General features: G+C 39.2%; 3 protein-coding genes across 3 annotated transcripts; all 3 read left to right on the top strand.

The window, feature by feature from the left end:
* Positions 1–793: 793 nt before the first annotated feature.
* LOC135615047 (succinate dehydrogenase subunit 6, mitochondrial-like) lies at positions 794–4,299 on the top strand. The gene is made up of 4 exons (XM_065113031.1): positions 794–1,059; positions 1,519–1,621; positions 3,440–3,583; positions 4,091–4,299. Exons 1-4 carry the CDS (start codon positions 865–867, stop codon positions 4,105–4,107), a joined length of 459 nt encoding a protein of 152 aa, XP_064969103.1. The 5' UTR covers positions 794–864; the 3' UTR covers positions 4,108–4,299.
* Positions 4,300–7,378: 3,079 nt separating this feature from the next.
* LOC135613524 (peroxidase 47-like) lies at positions 7,379–8,706 on the top strand. The gene is made up of 4 exons (XM_065110556.1): positions 7,379–7,635; positions 7,728–7,916; positions 7,991–8,153; positions 8,233–8,706. The coding sequence occupies exons 1-4, from the start codon at positions 7,432–7,434 to the stop codon at positions 8,628–8,630; spliced, it is 954 nt and encodes a 317-aa protein (XP_064966628.1). The 5' UTR covers positions 7,379–7,431; the 3' UTR covers positions 8,631–8,706.
* Positions 8,707–9,383: 677 nt separating this feature from the next.
* On the top strand, positions 9,384–14,526 carry LOC103988130 (fructokinase-2). Its single transcript, XM_009406658.3, has 5 exons — positions 9,384–9,718; positions 12,674–13,084; positions 13,781–13,915; positions 14,062–14,178; positions 14,253–14,526. The coding sequence occupies exons 1-5, from the start codon at positions 9,527–9,529 to the stop codon at positions 14,382–14,384; spliced, it is 987 nt and encodes a 328-aa protein (XP_009404933.2). The 5' UTR covers positions 9,384–9,526; the 3' UTR covers positions 14,385–14,526.
* Positions 14,527–14,831: the final 305 nt, after the last annotated feature.

The raw sequence follows: 14,831 nt of genomic DNA, 5'->3' as shown, positions 1-14,831 counted from the left end.
CATTCCCACTAAGAAGATGCAGTGATCTAAAACATCAGCACCCAAGTTTTCAGTAATATGATAGAGAGGTTAAGGTTGCCATTGGGACGAAGAACAAGGAAAAAATAGAATACTATAAAAAGAATTTTACGATTCAAGAAAATTGATATAATATTTAAATTAACATGATTGAAATAGAATACTTACAAGATATTCTCAAGTGTATTCTTCCTTCTATCTTGTTTTATGAACTACAATCCTGTTTATAGGACTTAGTGGTAATTATTCATATCACCATATCATCCGTGATTGAGGTATAATTATTAGATCATGATAACTACCTAGATAATGAATCAATTCTCAACCGCCGAGAGCGAGAGAAAAAGAGGATGAATACTTTCTATAGTTATTTTTTTTCCACTATATATATATATATATATATATATATATATATATATATATATATATATATATCTTTTGTATTCCACTAATTAATTCAAAAATAAGATTCATAATTTTTTAGCTTCACCCGTCATTCAACTTATTAATATCTGCACTCCTAAAATTATGCTAATTTTTTATTATTTTTGGATCCGAGTCGGGTCTAAATCCGACCCGATAGTAAAATTTCCGACCGATACCATGAAGTCTCACTCACTTTTTTCTACTGTGTTCCGTATCCACCTTGTGATTCGATGTTTCCAGGGCCCCACAAGTGGGCACCACATGATATGTCGGATTATTGTGACGCGTCCGACATTGATTGCGTACGAACGTTCCGTTACAATGGTTATAACGTGAACAGTCATTAACCCTCTTCGGCTTCCGAGATCAGCCGACGGAGAGAGACTGAGAAGCGATTGGAAGAAAGAGAGGAGGTAGCTGATGGCTGAAGGCTCAGATTCGTCGGCGATGGGGTTCTTGGGGAGGCACTACGAGGAGGTGAAGGATCACTGGAAGAATAACTTTGCTTTCTTGGACTACTACAAGAAGACATTCGGCCGCAGGAAGCCGCTCCCCAAGTGGACCGATGCCGACGTCGAGGAGTTCATCGCCTCCGATCCCGTCTACGGCCCCCAGGTTTCACTTGATCGCTCAATCTCTCCTACCTTTCTTACACTTCTTCTTTTACCCTTTTAGTTCGGCCTGTTTGTTTCCATTCCGTTCTTGTTCTTGCCCGATCTAGTCTCTGGAAGGAGCACTCGGTCGATCGAGATTTTCTTTTTGTTTTAGATATTCACGTTTCCTTTTGTCCATGCCATGATTTGGGTCCTGCGATAGAAAAGGCTTCGATTTTTTTTCCCCCTTGATTAGGGTTTAATTTGTTTTTCTATGATCGCAATTGACGAGTTCAGTTATGTAGCTTGTATGATCTTTTATGCACGTTCTTATTTGATGCGCTTTTGTTCGGCAGCTGATGATTAATTTCTCATGTGCCTTTTCCCTCCTTTTCTCTTTTTTCCCTTTGATTTCTAACTGCATTTCTCTTTTTTCGGATTGTTCAGTGGTTATCTATATGTTAGTTTTGATTTCTTTCAGTTGAAGGATATAAGGGAATCGAGGAAGTATGCAATTTTTGGAGCTCTACTTGGTGCAGCACATCTAGGTGGAGTTTCCTTGAGATACTCTAAGAGCCCTCATGGTAACATATTCCGTTCTTGCCTAACACTTCCTGGTGACAACATTATTTGGACCTTGAACTACTCGACTCTTTTCTTATAAAATTATTCTAAACCTTATAACTCGAAGAATTTCTTATTATTGTTTTGCCATTTGAATCCGAAGAGTATTTAAACCAATCTGAACCAAGGTTTTACAAATGTGAGTTAACATGTATAGCACATAGGAGAATTTTTATATTTTGATTTGTTAAACAAATTAATGGATTGTAAAAAAAGGCTTTAATCTCATGTTCTTTTGAATAGAGTGTCATAAAAGGCCTATATTAATATTAGTGGGCTGTATAATTTATATCCTTGATCTATGTAACTCTATAATTTTGAATTCTTAAGAGGTGACGTAGGTTCCTAGCATAACGAGGGTGGGTAATGAGAATTGAGATCTAATGAGATTAAAGAGGAACTTCTAAATAATGGTAATTTCCCCCACTTCCCAGGGATGATGCAATGATGCACCTGACCTGGGGACCTAAGCAAATTATTTGAATTGTACAAAAGTCATTTGCAACATGAAAACATGCGAGGGTGAGAAGAGTTGAAAATATGAGCTATGCGAAGAGAAAAAACAAAAGACTTCTGGGAACTCTTTTAACTCTACAGCATCCGGTAATGAGTGGTGTCAAATCTTGTATCATCCCAACCGTCTTAAATCAAATGATCTTGTACAAAGAATCCTGCAATCCACGTAGTCAAAATGTCGTCTCACGGCACATCATAACTTCCATAAAGAGTTTTCAAGAATACACACAACCCCCAATTAGAATAAGCCATGTACACTATAATAAGCATCTTAAGTTTCATCAGACATGATAACCAAATGTCTTTTGAAATCCAATGCCTTAATTCTGATCTATAAGTTGTATGAAAAATCTCACTGTTTGTTTCTGTAAATCAGTGAAAAATCAGCTTTTGATAATCTAGTCTGGTTTATATTGGCAGCACTTTTCTTCGAAATACATTTTTAAGCTTTTTGTGCAAGGAAGAGCCCTTCTTTTGTAATGTTGTTTTCAGAAACATCTAGTAATAAGGGATATTATTATGTGACAAATCTAAAAAGGCAGCTTCAGGAGCTGCTAAAAGTAGCTTCTTGCTCAAGCTTTTGTGTTTTTGGTGGCATGGCTTGGGTCGATTTCCCATAATGAGCAGAGAGGTCTGTCTATAACCTGATCTTTTACCAACAGGTCATGATTTTTGATATAATCCATTGGCAAAATTTGTTGGTTGGTGGATTGACCACTGCTTTATATGCAAAACTAGTGAAATCCGTGGGTGGGGTATGGTTGGATCAGTCAGATGAATCCCCATAAGACAAATAGCTTTGACACAATCCCAACTGTTTTTTGGTGTGTCATCCAGTCTGACAATTGGGTTTGTCTAAAAATCACTGGTCATATTTATTTCCATAGTCTTACGTGAGGACTTTCATAAGTGTAAACTGATTTAGTACAATTTAATTGATATCAAGATTCAAGAAAACAAGCACATGACCTATCCAGTGACTCAGTCACCTGCATATCAGATCTGCTGCATAATAATTTCTGACGACATGGGATTTTGAATATGAATGTTGCCTTATAATTACATCAAAAAAGTTTTGACATCTGTGAAAGCCTGTAAAAGAAGAAAACATAACTCAACCAAACTTTTTTTCAGATGTTATTTTCCTTGGAACACTTGGTTCTTTCTTATGTCATCAAAATATATGGATATGTAAATAATTGGAGCTACCATTATTGTTTTTTCTGTTTTTTTGTTTTGTTTTATATGGTGAATCGCTGCAGGCTTTGTTTTGGCTACTGGGTTTGGAGCCCTCTGTGGTGGTGTCTTGGGACTGGAAGTTGCTGAACATTGGAACCAGCTCTACAAGATTGATAAGCAGGCCACGAATCTCAGGTTCCTTTACTGGTGGGAGGACAAAACTCTAGGTCAGTGATATCCTCTTTGCTTAACATATAAAGTTAATCTGCTAGAAAAGCCTTGTCTACCCAACTAGTGGTCTATTTAACAACTGGGTCCTTCTCTTGGTCCAAAAATTCTTCAAAAGGTAAAACTATTGGTTGCAATGGTACCTGCAATTATATCATAAACTTGATCTCTAGGATCCCTGGTGTATTTGTCAGGCAAAGTTATCACTGGTACAACCAGAGAATGTCAAAGTTAATACTTGGACAATGGTCTCATGGGGCTGCAGATTGAACGTAGGAAAATACATGCTGTCAAATAGGACCTCATTCTAGTTGAGAGCATTAGTTTTTGGTCCTACCTGCAATAAAATGGTTCACTACTTTTTCTTCCTCTGATTCTGTCCACCATTTTTTATGCTGTGTCGGTTAATCTTTTTCTTTTACTGACCAATTAATTAATGTGGTTGTCTTAAGTATTTTACTTAACTATGTTTCTTCTTATTCTTAGACTTCAATGCTCATCTACAGGAAATCAAAGAAACTGATCTTTGCTCAGGCAGCTTAATCTCTTGCTTGTTGAAATCACTTGACGGACTGAAGCCTTGTCAGAAAGAAGTAGTAAAATAATTTCCCCTTTTCAGAATAAAATAGTAGCTGTGATGTTGACGTCCAGTTAAACTGAGCATTTTGGACATTGAACGAAATTTATATCCTCATGATTCCATTAATGTTCTCCAGGGTAGCTTGTGCATCTATTCTTGGTATGTTGTGTTTGCAAAGAGACTGCTGCAGGCTTCTGGTTTAAATAAAGAGTTCTATCTTCGAAACCGCTGTGAGTGAAAGCTTCAGTGTGTGCGTCTGTGTATATATATATATACACAGAGAGAGAGAGAGAGAGAGAGAGAGAGAGAGATGTGGTAAGGGTTTCAATTCTTTTAGTTGAGACTATTTCTGGGTCCTATTTCAATATTTTTATTTTTTTAGTATCATAACCCTTTTTCATAGTTGTTAATTTTTTTTATTTTGACATAATTTTTGGATCATTTGAGATATTAAATTAATAAATGAGTCAAAATGGTTAGAATTAAGATATATAGAATTGACCACCACAATAACACAAATGTATTTAGATTTGAAGTTGTATGTCAAACTCAATACATGTGACTAAAATTTTCAATTATCAACAATGCGAAACTATTTTTGATCATTTTGCAATCTTCATCTCATATTATATTTGCCCGAACTAAACTTGTATCAGAATTCCTTTGGTATTGTCTTGTGCACTTCCACTTGCATCGGAACAGCAGTTGAAAGTTTTCCCTCGTCGCCTCCCATGGAATCTATTCGTCCATATCCCGCTGACACTGCCTTTGGATTATGATCATCTCTATGATCACTACTGCTGCATCTTTTCATTCTTTGGTTTCTCTGGCCTCCATGGCGCCTATGGCTGACATAGATGCTGTCGTTTCAAACCTGGAAGCATGAGGTGGACCTGCGGTTGGTGAATGCCTTCAACCCCTCCATTGGTTGTAATACATAATTGATATGTACATTGCTAAATCAATTACTTGCTCAATCAATTGATACTTACTGCAATTTCATCACATGGCTGTTGCAAAGTAAAATAAGTAACTTCTTTTGAGGTTAATTATATATTATCTCTTGTATTTAGATTCCTTTAGTATTTTGGTCTTTAAGATTTAAAAATTTATATTGAAATTCTTATAGTTACGAAAGTAAAACATTTAATTTCACTTATCTTAACGTCATTTTCTAGCATGAAAACGATAGATAAAAAAATAATTTTAATATCTTAGTTATATTTTCGATGACGGTGGATGATAACATTGCTGAGGCCGCGGGTGGCTGTTGTGGTTATGGTTAGTGAGAATGATGTAGTGTTCGGTGAAAACGTTAGGGAGTTATACGACTTCTTGTGGGGGGAGGAGGAGGATGAGAGAGAGCTTCGACGAGAGATGAGGCAAAGGGAGAGAAGGATGAGACAACGCATATGCCAATGCTTTTACATTTGTGTTGATGTCGCTTGGGATCGGAAATGCGGGGATACCGAGCATCACTCATCCTTCTCATCCCTTTGCATCGCTCATCCTTCTTCTCCCCTTGCACATGCCTAGCAGCGAAAGGGGAGAAAAAGGATGGGGGATTGAGGAAGGGGGAAAGAAGGATGAGCACATGCAAATACAAAGTGGTGCCAATGCAGAGGAATGCCACCCTTCCCTACATAATTATTGATGCCAATGTAAATATAGAGTGACGTTGCTATACATTTGCATATGTGTCAACACCAATATAGATGATAAGCAATACTCTGCATCTGTATCTGCATCGATGCCGATGTAGATGCCGGGTGATGCTCTACATTTACATTTGTGTTAGCACCTATGTAGATGCTGAGAGACTCTTTTGTCACTTTGCATCTGCGTCGGCGCCGATATAGTTGTCAAGCGACGTCGACATAGTTGCAAAACGTCGATATTTGCATCGTTCTCTTTCTCCCTTTCCGCCTCATATCTCATCACCACTTTTTCTTATCCATAACAATCATTCATAGCCCCCAGCAATGTCATCGTTTATCATCATCGAAAACGTAATTGGAACATTGAAATTATCTTTTTGTCTATCGTTTTCATGTCTTTTTTATATATGCTATATCTTCAGTCATTAAAACTAATGACGTTAGGATAAATGAAGTTAAATTGTTCACTTTCATAAATATAAAAATTTTAGTATAATTTTTTTAAATCTAAGAATTGAAATATTAAAAAAGATCTAACTATGGGAGATAATTTTTTAAATCTCTTGTCTGGTCATCTAATCTTAATCAGCTTGAATGATATGCTAACGTGCACGAGTTGAACCATTTGTAAAGGCAAATACTTTCTCTTTTTTAGGGTTGGGAAAGTCAACACAAAATCGATCCTTTTGCAGACCGACCAAAGCACTATAGATCACAAGTTACATCATGCAGCACCAAGAGTTTTGAGAAGGTGAGATTGCTTCCCCCTTTCTGCTGCTCATCTTAGTCAGACTCCATAACACTGCTCCGTTGATTCACTATCTTAATCGCTGCATCAACACCCTGCAACTCCGCGACGCATCATCGACGGCCAGGTGCCGACAACAAGGCACTCGAGCTTCCTAATTGTGTAGTGGTGGTGTGGCGGCTACCCAAGTTTGAATCCTTCCAACATTTGGAAAATGTCGATAAGCTTGAAGAAGACAAGTGCTGCACATTTCTTCCGTCTGCTACTCCCACCAAGGAGATATCTGATAAAGAATGCCATCGTTTGTCTCCTCATGAGTTCAGAGCTTCTGCTCAGGCCTTCATGGCACACACATCTTGTGGCCAATCCAACTTGTCATTGTCATGGTAAGCGTGTCCATCTTTTCCGAAAGGAGAGTGACAGCGAGAGGAGGGGGAATTCTGACCATGGAAACCAGTTGCACTAGCGCCACTTCTGTTGACTTAGGCCTAATCTTCATGTTCTCCTTCCCAAAAGCTTTCCGACATCGGTTGTGCTCCATTCTATAATTCCTCAGTCACTATTGCTCTTCTCAAGTGCCTTAAGCTGCAATATTGCTTCCGGACCATGTTGAGAGCAAACAAGTGGAGGTCGGTGATGATGAGGTGCGCATGCACTCTTGCATGCAATTGCGCACCAATGTTGGCACACTATTAGTTGCTTGATTAGATGTGGCACTGAATGCTGCTGCATCGATTGATGATGGAGGATACTATAATCTTGATTCAGTCATATAGTGTGCACATGCTTATAAATACCAGCTCGTTCATTCACAAAACCTGCAGTAGATCCTTAAGAGTTAACAGATCCAAAGCATAGAAGATGGTTGCTTCCTACGTGGTGGTGTTGTTCCTGCTAATTGAGCTGCTCATCAGTGGCGCAGAGGCTTTAAGTATGGATTACTACATGATGAGCTGCCCTTTCATGGATCAAATAGTGAGGAACACAGTGAATCAAGCTCTGAGACAGGATCCCACTCTGGCTGCGGGGCTTCTGAGACTGCACTTCCATGACTGTTTCGTCCAGGTAAATCATCATGTAGATTCATCTTACTGGTTCTCTCCATTATGCCCCAAGGACACGTATGTTAGCTGTGAATTGCTTTTGGCTGCATGCAGGGATGTGATGCGTCCGTTCTCATCGATTCCACGGAGGATAACACTGCAGAGAAGGACTCTCCTGCAAACCTAAGTTTACGTGGCTATGAGGTCATAGACACGGCAAAGAAATCCATCGAGGATCAATGTCCAGGAGTCGTCTCATGTGCCGATATCGTCGCAGTGGCAGCTAGAGATGCCGTTTTCTGGGTATGTGAGCAAATTTTTTGGCCACCTCTTCATCTTCTCCATCTGTTACTGGCAGCACTGTTCTTGGTTCTCAGGCTGGTGGCCCCTTCTATGAGATCTCGAAAGGGAGAAAGGATGGGAGAAGGTCCAAAATAGAAGACACGGTCAACCTTCCTTCCCCCACCCTCAACAGCACAGCCCTCATCAAGGTGTTTGATCAGCATGGGTTTGATGCACGGGAGCTGGTGGCTTTGTCCGGTATTCACATACGTCTTCAACTGAGATAATGTCATATATATCTGATCGATGAAATGCCACCCATCCTTGTCGTCTCCAGGTGGGCACACTCTGGGCGTTGCGAGGTGTACGTCGTTCAAGAACCGGCTGAGCAACTTCGACTCCGCCAACGACGTCGACCCGACGCTGGACTCGAGCTTCTCGAGGACGCTGTCGAGAGCGTGCAGCGCCGGCGACGACACGCAGGTGCCGTTCGACAGGACCAGGAACTCCTTCGACACCGGCTACTTCAACGCGCTGCAGAGAGGCATGGGGCTGCTCTCCTCCGACCAAACCCTGTTCACCGACCCTCGCACGCGGCCCGTCGTGAGCGGCTACGCCGCCAACGTGGCCATGTTCTTCCTCGACTTCCAGCAGGCCGTCATCAAGATGGGCTTGCTTGATGTCAAAGAGGGCAGCCAAGGAGAGGTTCGGCTCCACTGCCGCAGGGTCAACTGATGCGACTGCCTGAGTTCATGTAACCTTGAGCTGTAGCTGTGTTTGAATACTATAGTATGAGCGGAAGTTATCTGCATCAAGCTATACTACAGATAGAGACTTACGTATCATACATGCTGTTCTGTTGCACTAATTGCATGCATTTGTGGATGCTGAAAATTCAAGGAAGATGGATATGGAATATGGAAGTGGGATCTTTAGAATCAGCATTCCAGCTATGGAGTGGGAGGCATAGAGCATCTCCTGCACTGCTGAAAAGAAGGTTGAACCAGCTCAGTGCACTGATAGTTCAAACCATATACACAAAAAGGAGAAGAGAACTTGTTCACACGTATGATATGAACATTGATTAACAGTGCTTCACTACATATGGAAACAGTATTGCCATGTGCTTCGATGTCTAATATAACTCTTGCTGAAGAATATATGCTCAGTGGTGTGGAAGCCACTGTGCTGATCGAATGCTCTGCAGTGTTTGCGTTAGCATTTTGAGTTGCAAACAGATAAGGATGAAGCGTATGAAGTTGGAACAAATCATTCTACTCTTCTAATTGATAAAATGCTAAATTTTGTTTTTACAGACGATAGATAAACAACGGAGGTAAGATTCGAACTCCACGGAAAGTTATAGTTGGAATATTGATAGTAAGGGAACGATGGATGTCGAATTCCACGGAATGCAGGAATGACATCAAGATAATTCAAGGGTATTCTTTTGGATAATTTCATGCTCAACTAAGACCGTAAGCAAGAACTATCGACTCTCATGATTAGATTTCTCGACTTTGCGTCTTGCTCTCTCTATAAAAGCCCATCTCCGCCTTTCTTCTCTATCTTCGTTGGAGATATTCGATAGCTTTAGCTTAGTCTCGTGGGAGAAAGAGGCTGTGGTGGTGATGGGTGAGAAGGAAGGAGGGGAGGCGGGGCTGGTGGTGTCGTTCGGGGAGATGCTGATCGACTTCGTGCCGGACGTGGCGGGGGTGTCTCTGGCGGAGTCGCCGGGCTTCCTGAAGGCACCCGGCGGAGCTCCGGCCAACGTCGCCGTCGCTGTGGCCAGGCTCGGCGGCCGCTCCGCCTTTGTTGGAAAGGTAAACTACCACAGTCCGGTGTAGAAGAGTATAAGCCTATTGCCACCTCCAGTCGTCACCTCTCGAAGCTGCTGCAGGATCCTCCGATCTTGATCGGACGGCCGAATGAACCCTCTGTTCTCTGTTTTCCTTGTGCCGTTTGCCCTTGTGTTTCTTTCATCTATTTTACGAGATCAAAGAACTTCAAAGAAGTCATTCTTCTCAATGAATGAAAGAAATATACTTCATGAAAGAAATGAGGAAACTTTCTACTGATGCTTTTTTTTGTTTTTGGGCCAGTGCTACTTAAATCAGTTAAACATAAAAGAAATGCTTACAAGATAAAGGAGTCATTTTTCTAATGAAACCATTAATATTAGCAACATTGCATCACATGTTGAGCAGAGTCTATGGAATTGAACAACATGTGTGAGTGATTCCTTATAACACTACAAATTTGAATCTCTCTTTTCCCCTTCCTTTGTAGCTATAAGTTTGGTGTCCATATAATAGCCATTAGTTGATGTTCTCTCTTTGTTATGGTGTCTTGTGATTGCCTAACAAAAGTTTAATATTGTAGTGACAAGCAACTATTCGATATAAGCTACATGATTGAGTCTTTTTGTTTTATAAATCAATAGAAATTCATGTTGACATGAGATCTGATAAAAGTCTTATGATATAACTTGATACAAGCTAATGGTTGAGAAGCTTTTACATAATAATCAGTTGGTGCTCAACTCGACTATACTTTGATATTTTGAGTTTGGAAGCCTCTACTCAAATTGCCAACAAAGTTGCAGGACTTGATAGAATAATTTGCAAAAACCTTAGGTGGTATGTTTGAATGATGGTAAAGAAACTTCAAAAGGGAAAAGGTTTGGCATCCTTATTCTCTTTTTCCTACTTTACGATTTGAGAATATGAGATGATCTTTTTCTTTTCTTTTTACTGTATTCTTTCCTTTCCCTTCCCTTTTTTGCAAATAATTGTAAGAAGATAATTGTAGAATTATTTGAATTCTACAAACACCGATAATTGTATGAAGATGTAATCATTTTCCTTTCCCTTCCCCATTTTGCAAACGTGAATAAACAAGTAAATGTGATTCTTCAGTTCTACCGGAACAAATGTGGAACAATTTGTTTTCAGTTTTTCTTTATTTGAAGCAACTTCTGTCTGAGCATAGGTTTTACGACAGTCAGCACTGCAAACAAATTAGAGTCACAATGATCAGTTTTTATGCCTTAGCTCCGTGACAATGAGATTTCAAATATAGATTTTTCTCTGTTCTTTCTGTGTACATATAATCTTGAATGACTTATGATCAATATTGATTCCTGTGTCAGTTCCGAGTATATGATGTTAGACCATTGATCAGTAACTGGACCTTCAAAAGAAGCCTCCATTTTCTTTTCTTTTTGCTGTAGTCTTTGTTGCTGATGAGACAGTTTAATTTTAACAGGCCTTTTCACTTTGTTGTTTCTTTTTTTCTCTTGGGCTTTGTGTTCATTTCAATTCTTATGAGGTGAATGGGAATATTATTCCTCTTTGTTAAAGAAATATCACACTATGGCATCAAACTTCAGCATTCAATTTTCCTTGCTATGCAGAGTCAGATCCCATCTCCAGTTGTTTATTCGCATCAACTTTATGTTTGATAATTTTTATTTCTTATATTGTTTTTTTGTTGTGTTTGGAAGTTCATGAGTCATTGGAATTCAATTGAGTTCTCACCCGGCTAAAACCCGAGTCAAATTAAGGCTTTGAACTATTCCAGTTTATTCTCTTATTTTTTTACAGATATGAACTTCTAATAAACATTCCTTAATTTTTAGTAGCATGAATGCAAGATTCATATTCTTCCTTAACCTGAGTCAAACTACGGTTTTGAACTATTCTAGTTTATTCTTTTTTTTTTCGGATGTGAACTTATGGTAAACATTCCTTAATTTTTAGTAGCATGAACGCAAGGTACATATTCTTTCTTAACCTGAGTCAAACCAAGGTTTTGTACTATTCCATTTTATTCTTCTTTTTTTTCAGCTATGAATAAACTTCTGGTAAACATTCCTTCAATTTTTTGTTGTGTGAGCACAAGATTCATATTCTTCTTTGACTTTATTGAATAGTCTTCAGGACTAATCACATATGTGCTCTATGTATTTTGATCATTTCCCTAGTTTTCGAATTTAAAAGAAAAACTAGAGAGAATGCTTCTTAGTCTTCCCTTGGAAAATTCGGATGAGGAATCATACAAAAGAAAAAGAAAAAGATAAAAAGGAATAACAAGAGAAGCTGGAACAAGGAAAGAAAAGATTCCTAATCTTTACACTATTGCTATATTTCAGTATCATCTTTTAGAAGTTCCATAAATCTGTCAAAACCACTGAATCTGATTCCCCATGGCTGATCAAGAGAGTAGCAGTAGTATTTCTTATCATATTAGAATGAAATAGATTCTTTCCTTCTCTTTTCCAATGCTCTAAATCATTGGTATTAGAAATAGATCCCTTTGTGTCACCCATCTCTAGTCAGCTAGCACTCAGATAAAATCTTTTGCAGATGACCGGCAATAATTTAGGTCTAAATATGCCCTGAAGCAAAATGCTTCACTAATCCCCTTCCAAACTGCTATAACTATCACAACTATAGTTGATGATACAAACTTGTGTGTACTCAAGAGAAGTTGAGAAACAAAAGCAACATAAATAGATTAGTCCAACCTTCTTCAATGGTGATAATTACTGAATATTGTAGTGAAAATAAAATGAAATGAAGAAGCAGAATCCATTTTTCGAGGGAAGAATTTACTTCTCATCGAAGCTTCCTCTGAGTTGTTTCTACTAGAGAAACATCAGTTATCTGTATTATTCATCGCAAATTTTATTCCATATAGAAATTGAAGTATTTCCAATTCTAAATGTTCAAAGTATGCATAAACATTATAGTCAACTGAGATGCTTACTGTCGCAGTTTGGTGATGATGAGTTTGGGCACATGCTTGTCGACATACTAGAGGAAAACGGGGTGGATATCGATGGTGTGCTGTTCGATCCTCATGCGCGTACCGCTCTAGCCTTCGTCACCCTCAAGAGGAATGGCGAGCGAGAGTTCATGTTTTACCGCAACCCCAGTGCAGATATGCTCCTGACTGAATCAGAGCTGAACCTTTCCCTCATCAAACGTGCCAAGATATTCCACTATGGCTCCATAAGTCTCATCTCTGAGCCCTGCCGATCTGCACATCTTGCTGCCATGCGTGCTGCCAAAGAAGCTGGTGCCCTGCTATCTTATGACCCCAATGCAAGGCTTCCTCTGTGGCCATCGGAGGAGGCTGCTCGTGCTGGCATCAGGAGCATCTGGACTGAAGCTGACTTCATCAAGGTAGTTACAGTATGTGAGAAAAATCTACAAAGGTTTGATCTATACAAGTCTAAACACACATTATATATCAGCTCAGCTATATAGTTAGATATGTAAGAGGATCAGCCCCCAACCTAAATTCCTTGCAGTAATAAGAATAAAAACAGTAGAATAGACAGAAATTTAACTCTACCTGGTTGTCCAAATTCATCTAAAACCTGGCACAGATAACTATTTTCTTATCTGCATTAACAAGTATAGTAATCAGATTTACGTAGATCAGGCAGGTGCAGGTACTTGAAGTTATTGTTGCCATCCTTATATTGATGATAAATGACAATAAGTAGATAGTTTGTAAGCTTTTATTGTATTTGTCTCCAAACTCGATTAACAAGTACTTTGATCCTGCTTAAATAGGTTACTTATGGACACTCATAAGCATCTGAATTAATAAAAAGGGTGTATCCAATGCACGTGGCTCCCGTCAATGTAGAGTTTGGGGGGGGGGGGGGGGGTCAATATACGCAGTCTTACTTTTAAATATTTAAAGAGGCTGTTTCCATGACATATATTAACATATATTGATAGTGAATTAGTAGTTAACATATATTAATAGTGGTAAACTGAAACTATGAATATCTCACCTTAGAGTAGTAGAACTCAAATATCAATTCTCTGTCTGGCTATTTAGATTAACGAATGGATGGATTATGGCAGATTAGTGACGAAGAGGTGGCTTTTCTAACACAAGATGATCCGCAGAGTGAGGAAGTTGTAATGTCACTGTGGTCTGACGGGTTAAAGCTGATGGTTGTCACTGATGGAGAGAAGGGATGCAGATATTTCACTAAGGTATGCTTTCATTCAAACCCTCTTCTTGGAACATTGCATCAGCTTTCTTTTTGGCCTTGTACTAGTTGAAACGAATGAATCAAGCATGCAATGAATGAATCAAACATGATGTTTGTCTCATACAAAAATTTTTTGTGAGCATTTAGGATTTCAAGGGACGGGTACCAGGATATAGAGTCAACACAGTGGATACTACTGGTGCTGGGGATGCTTTTCTTGGTGCTCTTCTGAACTCCATTGCCAATGATACCTCTCTCTTCCAGGTTTCTTCCTCTTGACCCTCTTAGCTACTCTCAGTCTAGCCTAATTTTGAACTGTATGCACTCTCTCTCTCTAGAATGAGGGGAAGCTGAGGGAGGCACTCAAAGTAGCGAACGCTAGCGGAGCAATCTGCACAACCCGGAAAGGAGCAATTCCAGCCCTTCCAACCATGCCAGCGGCCACAGAACTTGTTGCCAAGGGGAAATGAATGAATAAACCAGGTTTATGTTATAGAGAAAATTCTACGAGTTGGTGATATGTAGCGGTCATGGATCTCATCTCTACATGACAAACTTTCTCTTTCAAAGCACAAATAAAGCACTGGTAAGATCAGTGTTAATAGTTCTCTATATTTGGATGACTATATGCTTTTAGACCACAAGGCTTCTTTTAGTGCCTGGCACTGCACAATGCCCTTAACAACTTACACTTAAAAGACATACTGAAATGACAACTGAGAGAAATCATCTTGAAGGTTTATGAATCTGTCATGACATATTGAGCTGAGATGGAAAGAGTTTTCTCTGTTTCAAGCATGCATTAAGCTAAACAACTGAGTCCACTTCTAATTGATTCATGAAAATATAGTCATATAAAAAAATGATTGTGAAGTTTCTTCAGTGTTCAGTGGGTGAATACAGTATCTGCAATAACT

The sequence above is a fragment of the Musa acuminata genome, chromosome BXJ2-6 (genome assembly GCF_036884655.1).
Source record: "Musa acuminata AAA Group cultivar baxijiao chromosome BXJ2-6, Cavendish_Baxijiao_AAA, whole genome shotgun sequence".
NCBI lineage: Eukaryota > Viridiplantae > Streptophyta > Magnoliopsida > Zingiberales > Musaceae > Musa > Musa acuminata.
Note: the sequence above shows the minus strand (reverse complement) of the source record. Positions and strands in the feature narration are given on the sequence as shown.